Below are 19992 nucleotides of genomic sequence, written 5' to 3'. Positions count from 1 at the left end.
AATATCTTGTCGTGGATGATGCTACCCCTACCTCCACCTCCCTCCCCCCTTTCTTTCTTTCTTTTTTTTTTTTTTGAAATATGGACCAAAAAGCTTAAAGTGTTTTCCGTTTCATCAAAGAACATATATTACTTTAGTGGCTCGGTAAAATGTTGGTTTTATGCCCACCCCTTTTCAATCTGCCCATGTCTGAGGTGCTCGGGGAAGACGCACAATCGTGAGCAGCTTACGACACTCAGTGAGCAGTAGGTGCCTGTGCAAGCTCGCGCCTCACACTGCCTGGTGGAGAGAAGGAGCCCGGGCGCCGCTCGCAGCTTCCCGCGACGCCGCCCGCACCTCCCCGCCGCCCGCCGCCCGCAAAGCATGAGCGAGCCCGCTCTCTGCAGCTGCCCGGGGCGCGAATGGCAGGCTGTCTCCGCGGAGTAAAAGGTGGCGCCGGTCAGTGGTCGTTTCCAATGACGGACATTAACCAGACTGTCAAATCCTGGGGAGTCGCGAGCCCCGAGTTTGGAGTTTTTTCCCCCACAACGTCACAGTCCGAACTGCAGAGGGAAAGGAAGGCGGCAGGAAGGCGAAGCCCGGGCTCCAGCACGTAGTTGGGAAACTTGCGGGTCCTAGAAGTCGCCTCCCCGCCTCGCCGGCCGCCCTTGCAGCCCCAAGCCGAGCAGCAAAGTGAGACATTGTGCGCCTGCCAGATCCGCCGGCCGCGGACCGGGGCTGCCTCGGAAACACAGAGGGGTCTTCTCTCGCCCTGCATATAATTAGCCCGCACACAAAGGGAGCAGCTGAATGGAGGTTGTCACTCTCTGGAAAAGGGTGGGTAAGACACTTTTTAATTAAATTCTTTCCCGAAGATTTTTTTTCCTCCCTTTTCTTTGCTGCAGCATCTAACATGGACCAAATCACCATCTCTTTGATCTTTCCGTGGCTGTGAACTTTCTATGCTGCCCAGCTTTCTGCATGCTTAGAGGTGAACGTGTGGTTTTTGGGGAGGGGGGGTCCTTCTTTATTTCTATGTATTTATTTGATTTTTTGCCCTTTTCTCCTCCTCCCCCGCTCCCCCTCCCTCGGAATAAAATATGATGTAGATTTCTGACCGAGCGCTTCCAATGGACATTCTCCAGTCTCTCTGGAAAGATTCTCGCTAATGGATTTCCTGCTGCTCGGTCTCTGTCTATACTGGCTGCTGAGGAGGCCCTCGGGGGTGGTCTTGTGTCTGCTGGGGGCCTGCTTTCAGATGCTGCCCGCCGCCCCCAGCGGGTGCCCGCAGCTGTGCCGGTGCGAGGGGCGGCTGCTGTACTGCGAGGCGCTCAACCTCACCGAGGCGCCCCACAACCTGTCCGGCCTGCTGGGCTTGTCCCTGCGCTACAACAGCCTCTCGGAGCTGCGCGCCGGCCAGTTCACGGGGTTAATGCAGCTCACGTGGCTCTATCTGGATCACAATCACATCTGCTCGGTACAGGGGGACGCCTTTCAGAAACTGCGCCGAGTTAAGGAACTCACGCTGAGTTCCAACCAGATCACCCAGCTGCCCAACACCACCTTCCGGCCCATGCCCAACCTGCGCAGCGTGGACCTCTCGTACAACAAGCTGCAGGCGCTCGCGCCCGACCTCTTCCACGGGCTGCGGAAGCTCACCACGCTGCATATGCGGGCCAACGCCATCCAGTTTGTGCCCGTGCGCATCTTCCAGGACTGCCGCAGCCTCAAGTTTCTCGACATCGGATACAATCAGCTCAAGAGTCTGGCGCGCAACTCTTTCGCCGGCTTGTTTAAGCTCACCGAGCTGCACCTCGAGCACAACGACTTGGTCAAGGTGAACTTTGCCCACTTCCCGCGCCTCATCTCCCTGCACTCGCTCTGCCTGCGGAGGAACAAGGTGGCCATTGTGGTCAGCTCGCTGGACTGGGTTTGGAACCTGGAGAAAATGGACTTGTCGGGCAACGAGATCGAGTACATGGAGCCCCATGTGTTCGAGACCGTGCCGCACCTGCAGTCCCTGCAGCTGGACTCCAACCGCCTCAGCTACATCGAGCCCCGGATCCTCAACTCTTGGAAGTCCCTGACAAGCATCACCCTGGCCGGTAACCTGTGGGACTGCGGGCGCAACGTGTGTGCCCTAGCCTCGTGGCTCAGCAACTTCCAGGGGCGCTACGATGGCAACTTGCAGTGCGCCAGCCCGGAGTACGCACAGGGCGAGGACGTCCTGGACGCCGTGTACGCCTTCCACCTGTGCGAGGATGGGGCCGAGCCCACCAGCGGCCACCTGCTCTCGGCCGTCACCAACCGCAGTGATCTGGGGCCCCCTGCCAGCTCGGCCACCACGCTCGCGGACGGCGGGGAGGGGCAGCACGACGGCACATTCGAGCCTGCCACCGTGGCTCTCCCCGGCGGCGAGCACGCGGAGAACGCCGTGCAGATCCACAAGGTAGTCACGGGCACCATGGCCCTCATCTTCTCCTTCCTCATCGTGGTCCTGGTGCTCTACGTGTCCTGGAAGTGTTTCCCAGCCAGCCTCAGGCAGCTCAGACAGTGCTTTGTCACGCAGCGCAGGAAGCAAAAGCAGAAACAGACCATGCATCAGATGGCTGCCATGTCTGCCCAGGAATACTACGTTGATTACAAACCGAACCACATTGAGGGAGCCCTGGTGATCATCAACGAGTATGGCTCGTGTACCTGCCACCAGCAGCCCGCCAGGGAATGCGAGGTGTGATTGTCCCAGTGGCTCTCAACCCATGCGCTACCAAATACGCCTGGGCAGCCGGGATGGGCCGGCGGGCACCAGGCTGGGGTCTCCTTGTCTGTGCTCTGATATGCTCCTTGACTGAAACTTTAAGGGGATCTCTCCCAGAGACTTGACATTTTAGCTTTATTGTGTCTTAAAAACAAAAACGAATTAAAACACAACAAAAAAAAACCCCACCCCACAACCTTCAGGACAGTCTATCTTAAATTTCATATGAGAACTCCTTCCTCACTTTGAAGATCTGCCCATATTCAGGAATCTGAGAGTGTAAAAAAGGTACCAATCATTGATTTTTTTTTTTTTTTTTTGTAAACTAAAATGTTTAAAATAAAATAGCATTTACAGTTTTTACAGACTGGTGTAACCTAAATGAATTGTTACCTGTGTTACAAGAAAAGCAACAGTTAAAATTTCCTTGGGGGGTGGTGAGGGGAGTTGTCCAGGGGCCAGAAGGAAATTCCAGGAGCAAAGTAGTCAGATTCAATTTGAAATTTTAAAGAAGGGCAAACAAAGCTTATCAGATTAATGACTTATGTTAATTTACTCCACATGAGTAAGGACTGGAAAAAGAAAAACAGCAAGACCCTTTATATTATTGGGGCGAGGACAGTGCAATCTAACCACCTTCAAGCAAGTGAGAGGTGGACTGAGGACTGGGCATCCTTGCTCAGCCTTTAAAGCAGAGAGCATTGCAAATAAATGACTTTTAAAAGGCAGTGCCAGACAGTTTGTCCTAGGAACACGAAACATTTTTGCACTTAATGTAACCATCTTTCAAATCAATTCAAAATGTAACCATCTTTCAAATCAACTCAAAATCTCATCCCCAAATGCCACCTGTTCTTAACTCTCCTGAGTCTTTGATTCACCAGACTTAGTAGCATTTGTGCCCTTCTTGTACCTCCTGTTAAAGGGAGCCCCTCAGCTCGCTGCTCTCTTTGGTCTGGCTGAGGGGAAGGAGGCAGAATCCTGATATTCAGGACTGAAAGCGGTGCTTCTGGAGCACAGTGCTAAGACTGCAGCAAGCTTAGGTTCCCAGACAGTGACAGCATATTCCTAGTTTCTATGGGGAATGAGGAGAAAAGCCTACCTCAGGATGAATGCCTGCAGGGTAATGACTTGTAGCAAGAGACTTTAGGGGCAGAGGTGACAGAGCAGTGATGGGGTGGGGAGAGTGGGAGAAGATAATCATCTGATCCTGTGTTTCCATATTTCTGAGATGGGAATAATTTGTTAAACAGGACAGAAAAGCTACCTCTTCTCAGATTGCCCTTTTGTGTAACGCTTGCTTTCCCTATTTCTTTCTTTTTTCTTTTTTCTGTGTTGAGATTGATGATTGCTCCTTCTCACCCCTCATAGGCTTCCAGGTCCATCATTGAAATTTCCGTTTCTATTCAACTAAAGAGTGAGGAAGTGGTGGTAGTGGCAATTGGTGGGTGCAGAGAAGGGAAGGGGAAGGCTGTGTACATTGGACGGAGGGCTCCTTCATCAGATGATAATTTAAGCAAATGTATGATTGAAATAAACTGTAACGGATGACAGATGCTGAACCAGTGTAGCCCACATCCCTAAGTCTTTTTCTTCCCTCTCTGACACTAAAGACTTGCATCTTTCTGTTTTTATTTTTCCTTTTTTTTTTGAGAGAGAAGTCCAAATAGCAGGAAGAGGGATGGGGGGGATGGGGAACCACACACTACCATCCCCCAAAATGCAAAATGCAAATGTCTCCAGCTACCAATCTTAGGAGGCAAAATCAGCTTTTTGAAATGCAGAATGGTATCACCAGAAGGTTTCCTTAAACTAAGGGTTGGTGGTAGGTTTCTCTTCTACCTATGGAGAAACCAGTATGCCTAAAAATATTGTTTCTAAGAGTCTCTTTCAAGGTAAATATTTTGCAAATGTCTTTTAAGATGTTAAGCCCTAGGAGACAGCTTCTTACACACACACACACACACACACACACACACACACACCCCAACACCCCAGCTCATTTTTCCTGACCAGGAAACTTCATCTTGCTTTATTTATAATTAAAACATGACATTATGACACACATCATGCACATGACACCCATTCAGACTGTTAGTGTTCTAGAAGAGAGGTGCTTTGTTTGATAACTTTGAGGAGGGGGTTTTGAATTTAAGCATAATCATTTGGGTTTGCCTTTCTAAATAGCATACCACTCCGAGAGCAGGGGTAGCAGGAACAAGATTCTCTCAGGGATGTGCCTTACCTAAAACCCTACTAAAGCGACCTCCTCTAGAAGACGGCATACCTTTTTTAGAAAAACAAAAAAAAATTGTAGCAACTGAAGCAGGGCTCCTTGGATTCCGTGAACTTAACCATCTCATAGGAAGGCTACAGGAATCCAGTGCCCAAAGCTGCTCTGGCTTGGTGCATTAAAGAGCTGTGTGGGTGTGCTTATAGGGAAAGCTTTCAGAAGCAAAACCTTCCTGGCAAGCATCAGAACCACAAGTCCCCTCCTACCCTCTAGAAATCTGAATATTGGAAACTGTAGTTTATCTCCTATCGCCAAGACATTTTTATCTTTCACTCTTCTTGTTTCAAGGTGGCCATAAGAAAGAGAGAGAATAATCGTGCTTTGTTTTATGCTACTCCACCCACCCTGCCCATGATTAAATATCATATATGTAGAAGATCTTAAATCCATGCACATTTCATGAAGAACCATTGGAAAGAGGAATCTGCAATCTGGGAACTTAAGAGCAAATGATGACCATAGAAAGCTATGTTCTTACTTTGTGTGTGTGTCTGTATGTTTCTGTGTTGTGTGTCTTTGTAGGCAAGCAAATGTTGTCTACACAAACAGGAATTTAGCTCATATCATTTCATGTCCCTGTGACTCTAGCTCTAGAGATTGGTGGGGGGAGGGGGGAAGGAGGAAAGGCAGGAATAAGGGAAAGTGGTAGTTTTAACTAAGGTTTTGTAACACTTGAAATCTATTCTTTCTCAAATTAATTAATCTTTAAGCTTCAAGAAATTTGCTCTGACCCCTCTAAGCAAACTACTAAGCATTTAAAAGAGAATCTAATTTTTAAAGGTGTAGCACCTTTTTTTATTCTTCCCACAGAGGGTGCTAATCTCATTATCCTGTGCTATCTGAAAAGAACTTTAGGCCACAATTCACGTCTCATTCTGGGCATTGTGATGGATTGACCCTCCATTTGCAGTACCTTCTCAGCTGATTAAAGTTCAGCAGTGGTATTGAGGTTTTTCGAATATTTATATAGAAAAAAAGTGTTTTCACATGACAAATGACGCTCTCACACCAGTCTTAGCCCTAGTAGATTTTTAGGCTGGACCAGAGGCAGCAGATTAAATGAGACCTGTCCTTTGCTGCACTCAGAAAAAAAAGGCAGTCACTATGCTCAGATCGTAGTCTTGATATTAATAGTTGAGACCACCTACCCACAATGCAGCCCATACTCCCAAGACTACAAAGTTACCATCACAAAGAAAAGGTTATTCCAGTAAAAGGAAATAATTTTCTAAACAATTTAAAAATACTCTTCTGAACTTATCAAAGTATAAGAGTGCCCTGCCTTTTCTCTCTGCTTTCAAGAAGGCAGACATTTGGTATGATTTAACATCAACAACACATTTATGAGTGTGTGTAAGTAATCAGAGGGGCAAATGCCACTTGTTATTCCTCCCAAGTTTTCCAAGCAAGTACACACAGATCTCTGTAGGATTAGGGGCCACTTGTGTTTCTGGCTTATTTTAGTAGACTTGTCAGCAAGTTTGATGCCAAGTCTATCTGACATGGCCCAGTAGAAGAGGGCATTGATGGATCACATGAGATGGTAAAAGAAACATCATCACATACCCCTCTCACAGAGAAAATTATCAAAGAACCAGAAATTATATCTGTTTTGGAGAAATTATATCATAATGTTTCAGGGTAGTCAAACATCAATCATCTCCTCTAGATGAGTGGTGATGTTAGTTGATTTGGATCTGCCATTGACAGAATGTCAAATAAAAAGGAATTAGCTAGAATATGACCATTAAATAGGCTTCTGAAATATATACACACACTCCTACCTCTCAGTCTATCTCTGTATATATAACAGCACACACACAAACATGCACACACACATGTGTGTGTATATACATATGTATGTATAAAACCACATATAACCACACACACACACATATATAACCATACACACACACACACGTGCGCGCACGCGTGCAGGCAGGTGACCACATTATGTAACTACCTTCTAGCACTAATTACCCTAATACTTTCTTCTTCATAATCAAACTTTTATTCAATACTTTCTTCTTCATAATCAAACTTTTATTCAGGAAAGGATCTGATAAAATAAGTGACAGTTAAGATATAAAGGACTGATATGGCTGATGGTATTTTCAGGCATTAATGAGTAGGTAGATGCTTTGCAGGCTGGAGAACTTCTGGGCTCCTTATGCCACAGCAGAGTGTAACCTGCTGTCTAGTGGGAATAGCCAGCAAATGGGAATATATTTTTTGAGAGTATTTTCCACCTCAGGGTTAAGAAATATATTTTTCCACTAAAGAATGCTCTACTCTGATTTTTATTTTCTTTTCTGGGATTCAGGAGGCAAAATTCTTACTTCTGATTGGGCACCATCTCCTGGCCTTGCTCAACTGGACACAATTTCTGAAGACTTTTGCTTTTTTACTCAAAGTGAAGGGACTGGCTATTGCATTCTTACAGTTTAGACAAAGATATAAATGAGATGGAGAAATACAATTTACTGAGTGGTCACTACTACGGTGCCTTTATCTAGATCACAATAAGTGAGGGAGGTGCCAGCAACCTTATCTTCACATGAATAACTTGAGGCTTACAGAGGTCAGGTATATTGTGCAAAGTCACCCAGCTAGTGATTGGAAGCACTGTGATGTGCTGATTGACTTGGTGGCCTTTTCACTACACCCTGTTTCTTTATTCCTTGAATGGTTGCCCCTCCACCCCTGCACGTAACAAAGAGCCTAGAACTAGACTGGGAACAGGACACATACTCAACATATTCTTGTTGAATGCCATGGTCACAATGCTCAAATCCAGGAATTCTGACCATGACTTGTTTGCTCTGGTCACTGGTAATAGGGCAATGCAGGACTCTGCCAATAGAGGAGACTTCTCCAGGGTTCCAGAAGAAATGGCCAGTACATTCAGTCCAACCCCTTAAAATAGAATTTTAGATTCCGAGAGAGTAAAGTATAGACATCCATATGTTATTGTCAGGGATTTATCTGCATTTCTTCCTTCATGATTAAATGGATCATGTGTCTATGGTAATGGTTCTCAACCAGGGGCAAATTTGCCACCCAGTGAACATTTATTTGTTTGTGTCTGGAGACATTTTACATTTTTATGCATGGGTGAAGTGGTGCTACTGGTATCCAGTGGGCAGAAGTACGGATACTGTGAAACATCCTACAAGCGAAGGACATCCCCTACATCAAACAATTATTTGACCTAAAATGTCAAGAGTGCTGAAGCTGACATTGCTGCTTCACGATGGAAAGTAATGGTGCTGTCTAAAGCATCATGCTGTGCTTCAGTTTTGCATGGAGTGGTCTTACTTCTGAGTTAGCTTTAGATTTATCTAGACTTATTCCCTTTAAGTCTTTCTCTTGCCAGGTAACTGGAAATCTAAATTAATAGCCGTTAGGTTCGTTGATAATCAGCAAAAGGGCCTATAGTTAACACATGCTTCTCAAAGAACATATGGCAAAACTTAAATTAACTAGGACAAAACTAGTCAGAACCCTCAATTGACCCACTTTTTCTTTAGCAATACCTCATTTAGGAAACAGGAAAAAAAAATCAAGTTAACAGTGGAGATTTAATTAACAAGAAGGAAAATGAGAAACTTGATATTCCTTCCAGGAGGGGTTCTGCATTCTGAACAAATCCAGTCGACCAGCCTGTGCCTTCTTCTTCCCCAACCAAAACTGTAATGTATGTGAGGTGGTGATGAACCTCTATTTTAAAAATCAGTGTACTAAAAAATAAATGCTTGAGGGGATAGATAGCTCATTTTCCATGATGTAATTATTACACATTGCATGCCTCTATCAAAATATCTCGTGTACCCCATAAATTTATGCATCTACTATGTACTCACAATAATTTTTTAAAAAACTAAAAAAAAAAAAAAAAAAAGCTAGAAAAAAGTCAGTGTGCTCAGTCTAGTGAGTAGGGTGGACATATTTAGGGAAATGATCTCAGTCCTTAGAAACAGGATAGTCTAGAGATACAAGAATTACAAACTGAAATCCATCTGGGGACACACAGGCAACACAGATGAGTGAGATTCATGGGTAGATGAAATTATAAGGAACTGGAGAATTCACTTAAAAGAATATAATTCACATTTGACTGGTTCTGGTTAATCAGAACATTTCTACAGGGCAGGTCAAGTAACTGCTCTGGAAGAAATAGGGTCTAGAAGTCAGGAATCATCATCTTTAGACATAGTACTGTTATTTATATGACTGGGATCATCTGTTAATCACCTTACTGCAATTGGTCTCTGTCTCTACTTTAGATGGATTCACCTAGGTATTCCCTAAGAAACTTTCCAGTTTGGGGCTTCTATTTTACCATTTGTTTCCCCACAATAAAACTTGAAACAAAAGTAGTTTTCAAGACAGTGTCACTTAACCAGAAAATTAAAATTCCCCTGAATTCCTTTTCCTCCAGACATTCTGATTCATCAGGCTTGCCTGAATATGAATGAGCAGATATAGGTTAAAAAAAATTCACTGAGAGTCAGGGGCTTCAGAGAGGTAGGTGGACATGCTGGAAAACAGATGAGAAGATGAGAAAGCTCAGGCATGTGTGGGTGGGAAAACTGGGTTTTTAGAATGTGCAGGAAGAGATGAAAGGGAATCCTAAAGAGGACACACACACTCACCCGCACATGAGACCTGAGACACAGGGATGTGCCGTGAAGTAGCCCCCTACCCACACAAAAAAAAATTAATTAATTAAAAAAAATTGTTCAGGACTCTAAACGACATACTACATTGTAAATGGCCACAATGGATATTAGGAGTTGAGAGACCTTTCTAGTAAAATGGGTTGTGGGATGGGAGGGAAAGAGAGAGAAAGAGAGATTGAGAAGAAGAAAAGGCAAGGTGGGGGAAGGAGATGAGGGAAGAGAACAAAACAAAACAGAAAGAAAAAAGAAAAAGAGAGGAAGAGGAGAGAGTTTCAAGATCTGTGTTTTATGCTACTCAAGTCATCATAAGTAGCTGTGATTACACTGATTCCTCAATCCTTTTCAATCATTTCTTTATTCTGGTCTACCAGGTTAGCTATTTGTCTGTTCTCAATGTAATGTCACAAAGTTATTTTCCCTTGTGTTATGAGAAGAAGGAATTCATTCTCTAGCTGCATCTTATTTCTCTATTGCTCAGCTAGGAGAGTGCTTGTCAACCCTGGCTGCACACTGGAACCACTTGGAGCCTCAATAAATACTGACTCCTGGGCCCCACCCTCAAGAGATTGTGAGTTAACTGGTCTGGGGTGTGGCCTTGGTGAGGAGAATTATTATTATTATTATTACTTTTAAGCTTCCCAGGTGATTCCAAAGTTCAGCCAAGGCTGAAAAGCACTGAGCTAGCGGGTCGCCTACCCACAGCATGGACAACTCAACAATCTACAAGATCCAAAAGTCTGACTGCAGCTCTTTAAAAATACATGGTGGGCTGGTGCCTAGGCTCCATGGGGTCAGGTTACACGGGCTACATGGCAGGGAGAAGGGAGTCACCTTCCCACATCCCTGCCATTGACTCCATCTGGTGGCACTGATAGAAGAAAGTCGTGCAAGCATCGGTGTACTTAGAATTAGTCTCTGAGCACTCTATAGTTTACAAAGTGCTGTTTAGAATTATTCTTATATTTGTTTTTATTCTCCCAATAATTTCAGAAGGCAGACAAAAACTTGTTCCATTTTTAAGACAAGAAGACTCAATCTGAAAAGGTTCAGTAGCTTGCCCAAGGTCATTGTTACTGCTGGGCTGGCACTGAGAAATGCCTCTTCTAAACTCTGGGTCTTTCCTCCTCTACCACCTTCCTTTCCTTCTCTAATTGGTTGTGTCATTATAAGGTAAAGCTAGTCCTGCTCAAAATATACAAATCAATAACTCCTTTAGGAGGATTCCTGGAAAACTCATTGCACACAGGCTCCTACACCTCCTCCAGCTGGAGTCTTGCAGTTACAAAGTTTGACATCATAGGTTCACCACTGCCCTTCTATGTCTCCACCCCATTCCCAAGCCTGACACTCTTTTCTTTGTCATAGGAGAATCCATGACACCCAGGAGACAGCCAAATAGGCATCAATTCTTTCCAAATACCCCTAACACCAAAACATTCCCTTCCCACTCAGTCTACTGCATCCATAGATTTGCCACCAGCTCTTCCAAGAATGTAAACACTAAATCCTAGTAGGACACTGATCGGTGGAGTGGTGATAATTCTACTCCGGGGATTTTTGCAATTTAAACAAGGATTTTTAGGGAAAATAACCAAAGGAAATCACTCTAATGCTGGAATTTCATTTCAATTTCACTTAAACAGACGGTGGCATACATTTGGCCAGGACATCCGACCTTGTTCCCCTTAAATGAAACAACACAAGTGAATGCCCACTTATAAGAGCAGATTCGTCAACAGTTTATGGGGTTTAAAGTAAGACCAGGATAAAGATTGGATCTTCTGTCATATTTTACCTCCTTAAACCAAAGTCCTCTTTAAAAATCACATATTTTTAGGTGTTCACCATCAGCATATTTATCCTCAGTGAAGAACTCTCAATATTGCAAACTATGTGTAGCAGGGATCTCCATCTCAGAGATATTGTAGGCAGCCTTCAGTAAAAGTGAGATGGCTCAGCAGTGCACAGAGCTGGATTAGTCTGCCACAGAAAGGTCTGGAAAAGCCAAGTTACACACAATTAATGGAACAATGCAACAATCTGTCTTCAGCTGGCCAAAGCAATTCTGTCATTTGTCCCTCAGCTGCAGAACAACCACTCACTCTATTATTTTGCCTCACTGTCTCTGCTCCATAGTGATTTCATTTATGGTGAAATCTATATTTCCCTGCAACTGAGACTGTGTTTCTTTATTTTAAAAAAATTTTTATTCTAAAAATAATGGGACTTCTCAGAATGCAGCAGCACTGCTTTGCTGTCCAGGTCATTTTTTAATCTGAGTGTTTCATATTGATCCTTTTTGCATATTATTTCAAAAATCATAAAGGTACATAAAAAAAGAGCAAACATGCTGTAGGAAAGAAAAGGAGAAGCTACATCATAACTGAAATGCCACTAAAGATAACATATCACTCAGATGCCTTTAACTTCTGATTATATTGCTCAACTCATTCAATCAAAGTAGCACAACATTTCTTGTTCAGAGCTTAAGTCAACATTTGTGGAGTGAACAATAGAACCATTTAACTTGTAAATGATTGCTGATGTGAAGGTGAGGCATTCTCAAGAGGACTATGTTGGCACAGGCCTATCAGACTCACCATGAGAATATGCAGAAGAGGCCTCCACTTCTTCCTGATCCATTTATGAAATGTGACCCCCACCTATAGGAGTGTTAATCATATATTTTACTTACTAGGTGCCTGGCACCTGCTACATCTTCAAGATTTTCTCATTTAAGCCCTGCAAAAAGGTTTCATCCCTCCTTGCTCAGAGTAGTATTAGCATGCTCCCTTTACAAACAGGTAAACTGAGGTCTGGCAGGGAGTCAACAACTTGCCCAAGGTCACTTACCATGGTAGGATGATGTGTCAAGGGAGACACATTCCTTGGGTTCAAATTGTGGCTGAGTGACTTTGGCAAGGCACTTAACCTTTCTGATCCTCAGTTCCTTCATGTATAAAATGAACATAGGGTTGTTATAAGAATCAAGCCCATTGTTATTGAGACTGAAAGGAGTTATTCCTTATAAAGTGCTTAGAATGGTGTCTGGCATATGGCAAGTACTAGATAAGTGTTTTCTAAATAAAATATAAATAGAACAAGGTCACATAGCCAGTAAAGGGTTGAATCTGGGTGTAACCAGGATTGTCATCCTGCAAAGCTAGGCTATCACCATTTTCTTCTGTGATAGGACGAGACTCAAAAACCTGAATTCCTGAAGGCTCTGGGTCTAAAAGAGGGATATGGAGGCAGTGAAGTCTGGAGTTGCAAAGACTACACATGGTTTCCTTCCCAGCTTTCTAACTGGCCGGACCTCAGCCCATACACCACTCACTGACTTTGTTCTGGTTCTTTAGTGGCTTGGCTTTACCACTGTGGTCTGGCAGCCCTGGTGAACCTAATCCTGAAATACACGTGGCCATGTGCACACACATTCGTGCACACATATCTTCCAGTTTTCATAGGAGCTGAAGGCTAGCGGCCAGCTACGTGGGCCTTCTGGTGATGTGGCAAAACTCATTTCCCCATCTGAACTGTTTGCTATCTGTAGTCAATTCCTGGAGGTGAAAAGCTGCTACCCGGCTTGCAATTGTTATCCAACTCCCAAACTCTTATTTAATATTGGCAATATTAAATCATACTGGCCCCTGGGACACTAAGCATACATCTTCAGCTGAAACAGATTTGCTGGCATTTATTTAAAGAAGCTTTTTATTTGTGTACTCACAGCCATAGTTGGATGCTGCTCAAGTAAATTTAACAAATGATGAAGTACCCATCTGAGGTTGACCCTTTCTCCTGGCAGAGGAGGTCCTGTATCAAGAGGCAAACTCCATGTCCCAGCTTTGACATTAATTTGCTCCTGGCCCTTGAGCAAGTCAGTTCCACTTGTCCAGAACTTTCTTTCTTGTGTCTATAGTGGTGAATTCTGGCTTTCCTTCTGGTTCTCCAATTTATTAGGCAGGGTATGAAGTTAAGGAGGAGAAAATGAAAGTAAGAGTAACTTTCCATACATTCTCCTTTGCTATCACTTATCAACAGGCAGAGCAATGAACTTCCCCAAAGGGAAAGACTCCAATGTCTTCAGAGATCTACCACATCCCATAAGGAAAAACTATGTTTGGTCAGACGGAACATTCTCTTTTGCAACTAAGGAATTGAGATACCAAAAGTTGAATGTGTTTCAAGCCACATCTTGCTCTTTGGGATTCACTCACAGAATAATTAAAGCATGCTCTATCTGAGCTTTGGCCAGAAATATTGGGAATACTTTGGCCGTAGTGAAACCTCAATACTTGAATCTATATTACCAGGGGATGTTAGAGCTGTTGGGAAATTGAGGACGCCTTCAATTTAGTGTTTTATGTCTTTGCTGGCTTGTTTTATTGTTTGTTTTCTACCCTCCCTTCATTTTTTCTTTCCCTCCCTCCATCCTTCCTTCCTTCTTTTCTTTTTACTGAATTTATAGTTATGAGCTACACCAGTCATTCACAACAAGAGCAAAATGGCACTGAGGGAGCAAACACTGTTTCTTATGTGAGTGAAATAAATTTTACTAATTTTTGGCATAAAGCATAGATATACATATAGTACATAAACAGATATACAACATATCTATGGTATTAAGATTTCAGGGAGGGGGAGTAATTAGGAAAAAGAAATGCCTAAATAGTATTTTCTAGGTGGGGGTGAGGAAAGAAAAAAAAGTGACTGGGAAACACTGAGCTAGATAATGATTACAATGGGAGAGAAAAAAACAGCAAAAAGTGAAAGCATCACGGGAACCCCAAAAAGCATCACGGGAACCTCACCATGGTGAGGCTGGTGAGGTTCTCGTGATGCTTTTACTTTTTGCTGTCTTTTTCTCCCACATGGTAATCACTGGGGAAGAAATGAGAAGGTCAAGGAAGTTTGAGTACTTCAGTATTCAAAACCAGGACTGAGACTATTTGGACAGGTTCATATGAGGGACTTTGTCTTATCAGCTCCTTCTGCACTCAACACATCCCAGAGTTGTCTTTATTTGGAGGATTCATGATGTACTAAAAAACTATCTGGTAGAGAATTAATCAGACAGAGCTTCTGCCATTTGCTGGCTTAGATAAATCAGCACTTTTCTGGACCACAATTTCCTTGTCTATAAAATTCAGAAAACAATCCCTGCTCAGCCTGCTTCACAAGGATCTGGTAAAGATCAAATGAGATCATGTGAGTGACAGAACTTCAAAAGCTGTGAGGTCCTACACAAAGATTTAAGGCAGTGGGAGGAGAGTGGTGAGAACCCGAACTGTGTGGTTGGCCCCTCACACAGAATGACTTTTGAGGGCCACATCCTTAAACTCTTCTCCACAGGGATTTAAATTCCTGCTCTTGGTCACTGCTCTGAATTAAGTCATTCATGACTCTGTCATCCGTAGCAGGGAGCAGGGAGATAAGTACACCATTGGCTTCTTATTAGGAAGAAGGCCCTCCTGTCAGTGGACTTTTTTCCCTACTATATAACACATTCTGACCCAAGTGGGGGCCTTAGGCAGTCACTAGTGTGACTCTGTGAACCTGTGTGTCCACATCTGCAAAATGGTCATATCGGTGGCTGCCTTGCTGGTTTTTAGGAAGATTATCAGAGAGCATGTGTGCGTTGAGTCGGCCAAATTGCTGGCCAGTAGTACATTCTCAATCAGAATTAGTCCCACCCCTGCCCCATCACCACAGTAGAGTGACATGTTATGTTTACAAAAATAGCCTCAGGGGAAATGTGGATGGCATTGGGAGCAATTGGTTCCCAGAAGCAGAAGCTAAGAAGAGGATTTAAGAAGTTTATTGAATGAGAACACTAAATTAGTAATATAAAAATTATCTCTAAAGAGGTGAGAACTGGAGTAGAGATTAGTAGGGCACATAATATTGCAGAATAATTAGTAAACAGGATGAAGAATAGCACCCTCTCTGTTAGTCAATGGCAGCTGGAATGTTAAGAGGGAAGTTACAAAGATCCCTTACACCACTACAGATGCTCTGACACTTGCCTCAGGTAACTGCCTTTTATTTATTTATTTATTTATTTATTTATTTATTTTAATATAATGGTTCTTCCCAGTTCTGTCAACAGATTCAGTCCCCAGTCCTCCTTCTCTGAGCAGACCTCTCATCCGCAGCATATACCTGCTAGATCTTCTAAGAGCTAACATGGAGACTTCTGGAAGAAGGTGGGAGAGAAGTCCATCTCGGCTTAATTAACTATGTATCGCATCATATTACTCCCATCTTATAAGTGCACCCGTTGTTTTTCTGAGCCCTCACACAAAGGCTACTACTGTGGTCCCATATCTGTCAGCCCTTAAGAAACACTGTTCTTGGACCTCACAGCCAAGCAGCCCTGAACTGCAGCAAAATCCAGCAACACATTCAGCAGCGAGCAGCCTGCTGAGCTCCACTGGTTTATCCAGGGCTACCAACCCCAAAGAACTGGGATGAAAGCAGATGTGAGAGAGGAAAAAGATCTGTTTTTGTTTTATTTTCTACCAGGCCCAGCTCTTTGTTGGGGGGGAAAAAAGAAGAAAAATCGAGCTCCAAGCTGGTGCCCTGCCAAGCTTCCTCCCCTCCCTTCCTAGTCCAAGCACTCCACCGTCTGTGCAGACTGCATAACAGCAATTTCTGGAAACAGCCTGAAGAATCTGGGCCAGTCCAGAGGCAGTAGATTCCTGGTTTTTGTGTGGTGGGGTTTTAGGAATTTTATTTTTCACCTTAATTCTTTCAACAACTGCCAGCTGTTTGAAGCACATTCGTTATCAACAGCTTCTGTTTGTAAAATGTGACTGAAGGTATCCTCTTCAGAGGAATTCCTGAATCTTCTCTGTAGTTCAATGCTTTCACTGACAGTTTGGCTCAAAAAGTATGAGTGTGGTAAATATTAAAGAATGTTAATACAAATGTGATGAAACACCTAGGGATCTTTTTTTTTTTTTTCTTCCTCCAAATTCTGCTTTGCTCACTACTAAAGTTAATCTTGACAGAAAATTTACTTCTCTGATCCACATCATTTCCCAAAGCAATTTTCCAACAGCAAACATAAATTTCTGGTGATCGCTTGGAGGTTTTCAATCCCTGTGTTAAGGAGGCCATGAGGTTTCTACTGTTTGCCTCACTTTCAGGTAAATGTCCCTCACTTGAAATGCTATCACCAGAGGACCCTGGGCAGCAACTAAGGACAAAGGCCCAAAAATGAGTTTTGAGCTGTCAACAAAAATAGGTTTGGTAGCAGGAAGATGATCTGAGTATCAAGATCAAATCTTAAAAAGGCAATTAAGTCATTAACTAAGGAAGTTATTGCCTAAGCCCACATATCTTTACTCGCAAATAAGAGGAAGCACTAAGTAAATGCAGTGCCTTTACCTGGTGCTGAATTTTGAGCTGGTTAATGCAGATTACATTTATACCTTATCGAAGGTGTGAGTTAAGCACATATCATGAGATGACATTTGTGCTCTTCCCTTTGTCATGTTTGTCAGCCTTTAGGGCTCTCGGGAATGAAAAATGACTGGACTTTGGAATAAAATAGACCTCAATATGAGTCCCAGTTCTACCAAACACCAGCTGTGTGATGCAGGACAAATGACTCAACCCCTATTAATCTAGAGATAGCTTAAAAATTCTACTTTGAAGGTATTGGAGGTTTAGTATTAATATGTGCAAAATGTTTTGCACATGCTGGACACACAGTGAGTGTTCAGTAAGTGTCATTACTATCGTCAGTATCATCACTGTCATTGTCATTCTCGTCATCATTACTTTTGGTACCAAGCATATCTATTACCAATGGAGTCCATTTTGACTATACACAGTGAATCTCCTTTACAATGTTATTTGCGATGGAATGAAATTCAGTCTATGGACCACACTAGATGAATCATATAAAGCAGTATATATGACAGCAGCTTATAAGTTTTAAAGTTTGATGAAAACGTAAGGTATCATGGGAGCAGGGAAGGTGGTTGTCTTTCTGATGTACCCAAAATAACCAAAAGATGCTTAAGTCATTTCTATCATTATCTCTATTTCCATGCCTTCCCTGTCCTCTCCTTTTCTTTCTACTCAGTACAATTTTCATGATGACACAATATCTATTTCAAATTGTAAAGACACCTATGAGGCTTTTCTTGACGCCCTCAGCTCACCATGGTCCTCCCTCTTACCATCAGAAGGTGTTAGAACAGTCATTGTCCTTAGCAATCAACTGTGGACTGTTCAGGACATCTCTTTTCATTGTTTATATCATTAATTTACTTATGTACCATGTCTATATATTTTGTGTCCCATTATATACTATTTATGGTCAGGGGACAACTATTTTGTGTCAGTTCAATTCAGTTAGTTTCTAAGCACTGAAGATGAAGCACAAAGAGGAAAACATAGCCCTCCTCTCAAAGGGTTTACATACCAATACAAAGGGTACAACATCCACATATATAATGACAACCAAAGGTGGAATAGGATGACTACCATAACACAGGTGTAGCAAAGTCTTCCAACGATACAGCTAAAGGAAAGGGTTTCCTCAATTCAGGGAATGTGTGAGAAGTTTCATAGGGCTTGATGAAGAAGGTGGACTATACACTGCATCTAGTTAGGTGGGTGGAATTTGACATGAAGAATGGAAGGAAAGGGTCTCCCAAGAGCACAATCCACATTGTGCAAGAGCACGGAGGCAGGCAAGTGAAAGGGAAGCACTGGCTAAGTGCACCAGCAAAATGCTCAACAGCATGTGAAGATTTGATATAAGTAGTTACTTCATCACCAGGACAATCCAGAATCTAATTTTATTCCATTTCAATATGGAATGTATCCTATCTATAACAGGATGAGTTAGTGAGAAAACAACTCACCACTCTTATATCCTTCCCCTACACTCATCATACAAAGAACAGAGTCCAGACTGGTGTTTCCTAAGGCCCTCTGAGGAGAATATCATCTCACAGAGGGGGGAAAAAAACAGAAGAAAGTACTTGAAGGAGGTTGCTGGACATGCAGACTACACAGGGGAATGGGTATGGAGGGCTCCTTAGGAGGCTGGGTCATGGCCACCAGTGGGTCTATCCCCAGAAGAGACTTCAATAACCAAACATAGCATAAAGCAGCAATTCTGCCTGCATTCAAGGGACCTTGTGGACATAGACAACGAGAGGTAAGTGGAAATCAGGTGGCCTGAAGATCAGAGCACCATTCCTGAGAGTTCTGAAACAATATTGGGCCCCCTGGACCACTGCACAATCAAGATGGGTTGGCATGGTAAGAAAATCTTTTTTTTTTTTTTTTTTTGAGACGGAGTCTCGCTCTGTCGCCCAGGCTGGAGTGCAGTGGCCGGATCTCAGCTCACTGCAAGCTCTGCCTCCCAGGTTTATGCCATTCTCCTGCCTCAACCTCCCAAGTAGCTGGGACTACAGGCGCCTGCCACCTCGCCCGGCTAGTTTTTTTGTATTTTTTTTAGTAGAGACGGGGTTTCACCGGGTTAGCCGGGATGGTCTCCTGACCTTGTGATCCACCCGTCTCGGCCACCCAAAGTGCTGGGATTACAGGCTTGAGCCACCGCACCCGGCCAGAAAATCTTTATGGAAATTGACAGTCAATTTCCCTGGTGAGAGGGAGCATCAAGTGGATTAGATGCAATTTTGAAAAGAAAGTAAAAAGGCAAGTGAAATGTTTTTACGTTTGTTGTATAGGGAATTTTATACCCATGACAGTGACTATTATCACACAAGCCATGCCTGTCTAACAACATGTGAATAGCAGTGGCTGAAATGTTGCTGGTATTCTGTATCAATTCATATTTGAAGGTTCATCTGTCAGAAGACCATTTAATTCTACATCAGACTTGATTGTCTGATGAACATCTCTGAAGGGACATTCATTTGCATTCCCACTGGGAGACCTGGCTTCTCTGAGTTTTATCTGTTTATCCGGTGGGCTCACTGGGACAAAATAAAGGAACATTTTGGGAATAATGACTTGGTCCGCAGACTATGACCCTTGTACAAGGACCAGAAGCAAGATGACCATTCACCTCTCCATGGATCCCCTGGAAGAAAAGATAAATCACTCTGAGGTAAGAATGTCAAGACATCCAGGCTTGATCTTAAAGTATTAGTTGACTGTCACCAGAGATGGACACATTTGAGTATGACACTGACTTTTATTAAGACATTAAAATAATCTAGTGAGAATGTGGGTAGTCCCGCTTAATGTATAATGCTTCTTGCTGCCACTGCTGCTGAAGAAAGAGG

General features: G+C 43.3%; 2 protein-coding genes across 4 annotated transcripts in view; one reads left to right on the top strand and one right to left on the bottom strand.

The window, feature by feature from the left end:
* Nucleotides 1–19992, bottom strand: part of CTNNA2 (catenin alpha 2) — a 1168663-nt gene that overhangs the window by 346220 nt on the left and 802451 nt on the right. The gene's annotated exons all lie outside the window — the stretch shown is intronic.
* LRRTM1 (leucine rich repeat transmembrane neuronal 1) lies at nt 231–3098 on the top strand. The gene is made up of 2 exons (XM_033175266.1): nt 231–816; nt 1089–3098. The coding sequence occupies exon 2, from the start codon at nt 1148–1150 to the stop codon at nt 2714–2716; it is 1569 nt and encodes a 522-aa protein (XP_033031157.1). The 5' UTR covers nt 231–816; nt 1089–1147; the 3' UTR covers nt 2717–3098.

This window comes from Trachypithecus francoisi, unplaced genomic scaffold (assembly GCF_009764315.1).
Source record: "Trachypithecus francoisi isolate TF-2019V2 unplaced genomic scaffold, Tfra_2.0 Lachesis_group17, whole genome shotgun sequence".
Taxonomy (NCBI): Eukaryota; Metazoa; Chordata; class Mammalia; order Primates; family Cercopithecidae; genus Trachypithecus; species Trachypithecus francoisi.
Note: the sequence above shows the minus strand (reverse complement) of the source record. Positions and strands in the feature narration are given on the sequence as shown.

Coding starts and splice junctions, on each gene's coding strand:
- LRRTM1 (XM_033175266.1), top strand. CDS start 1,148: ATGGATTTCCTGCTGCTCGGTCTCTGTCTATACTGGCTGCTGAGGAGG.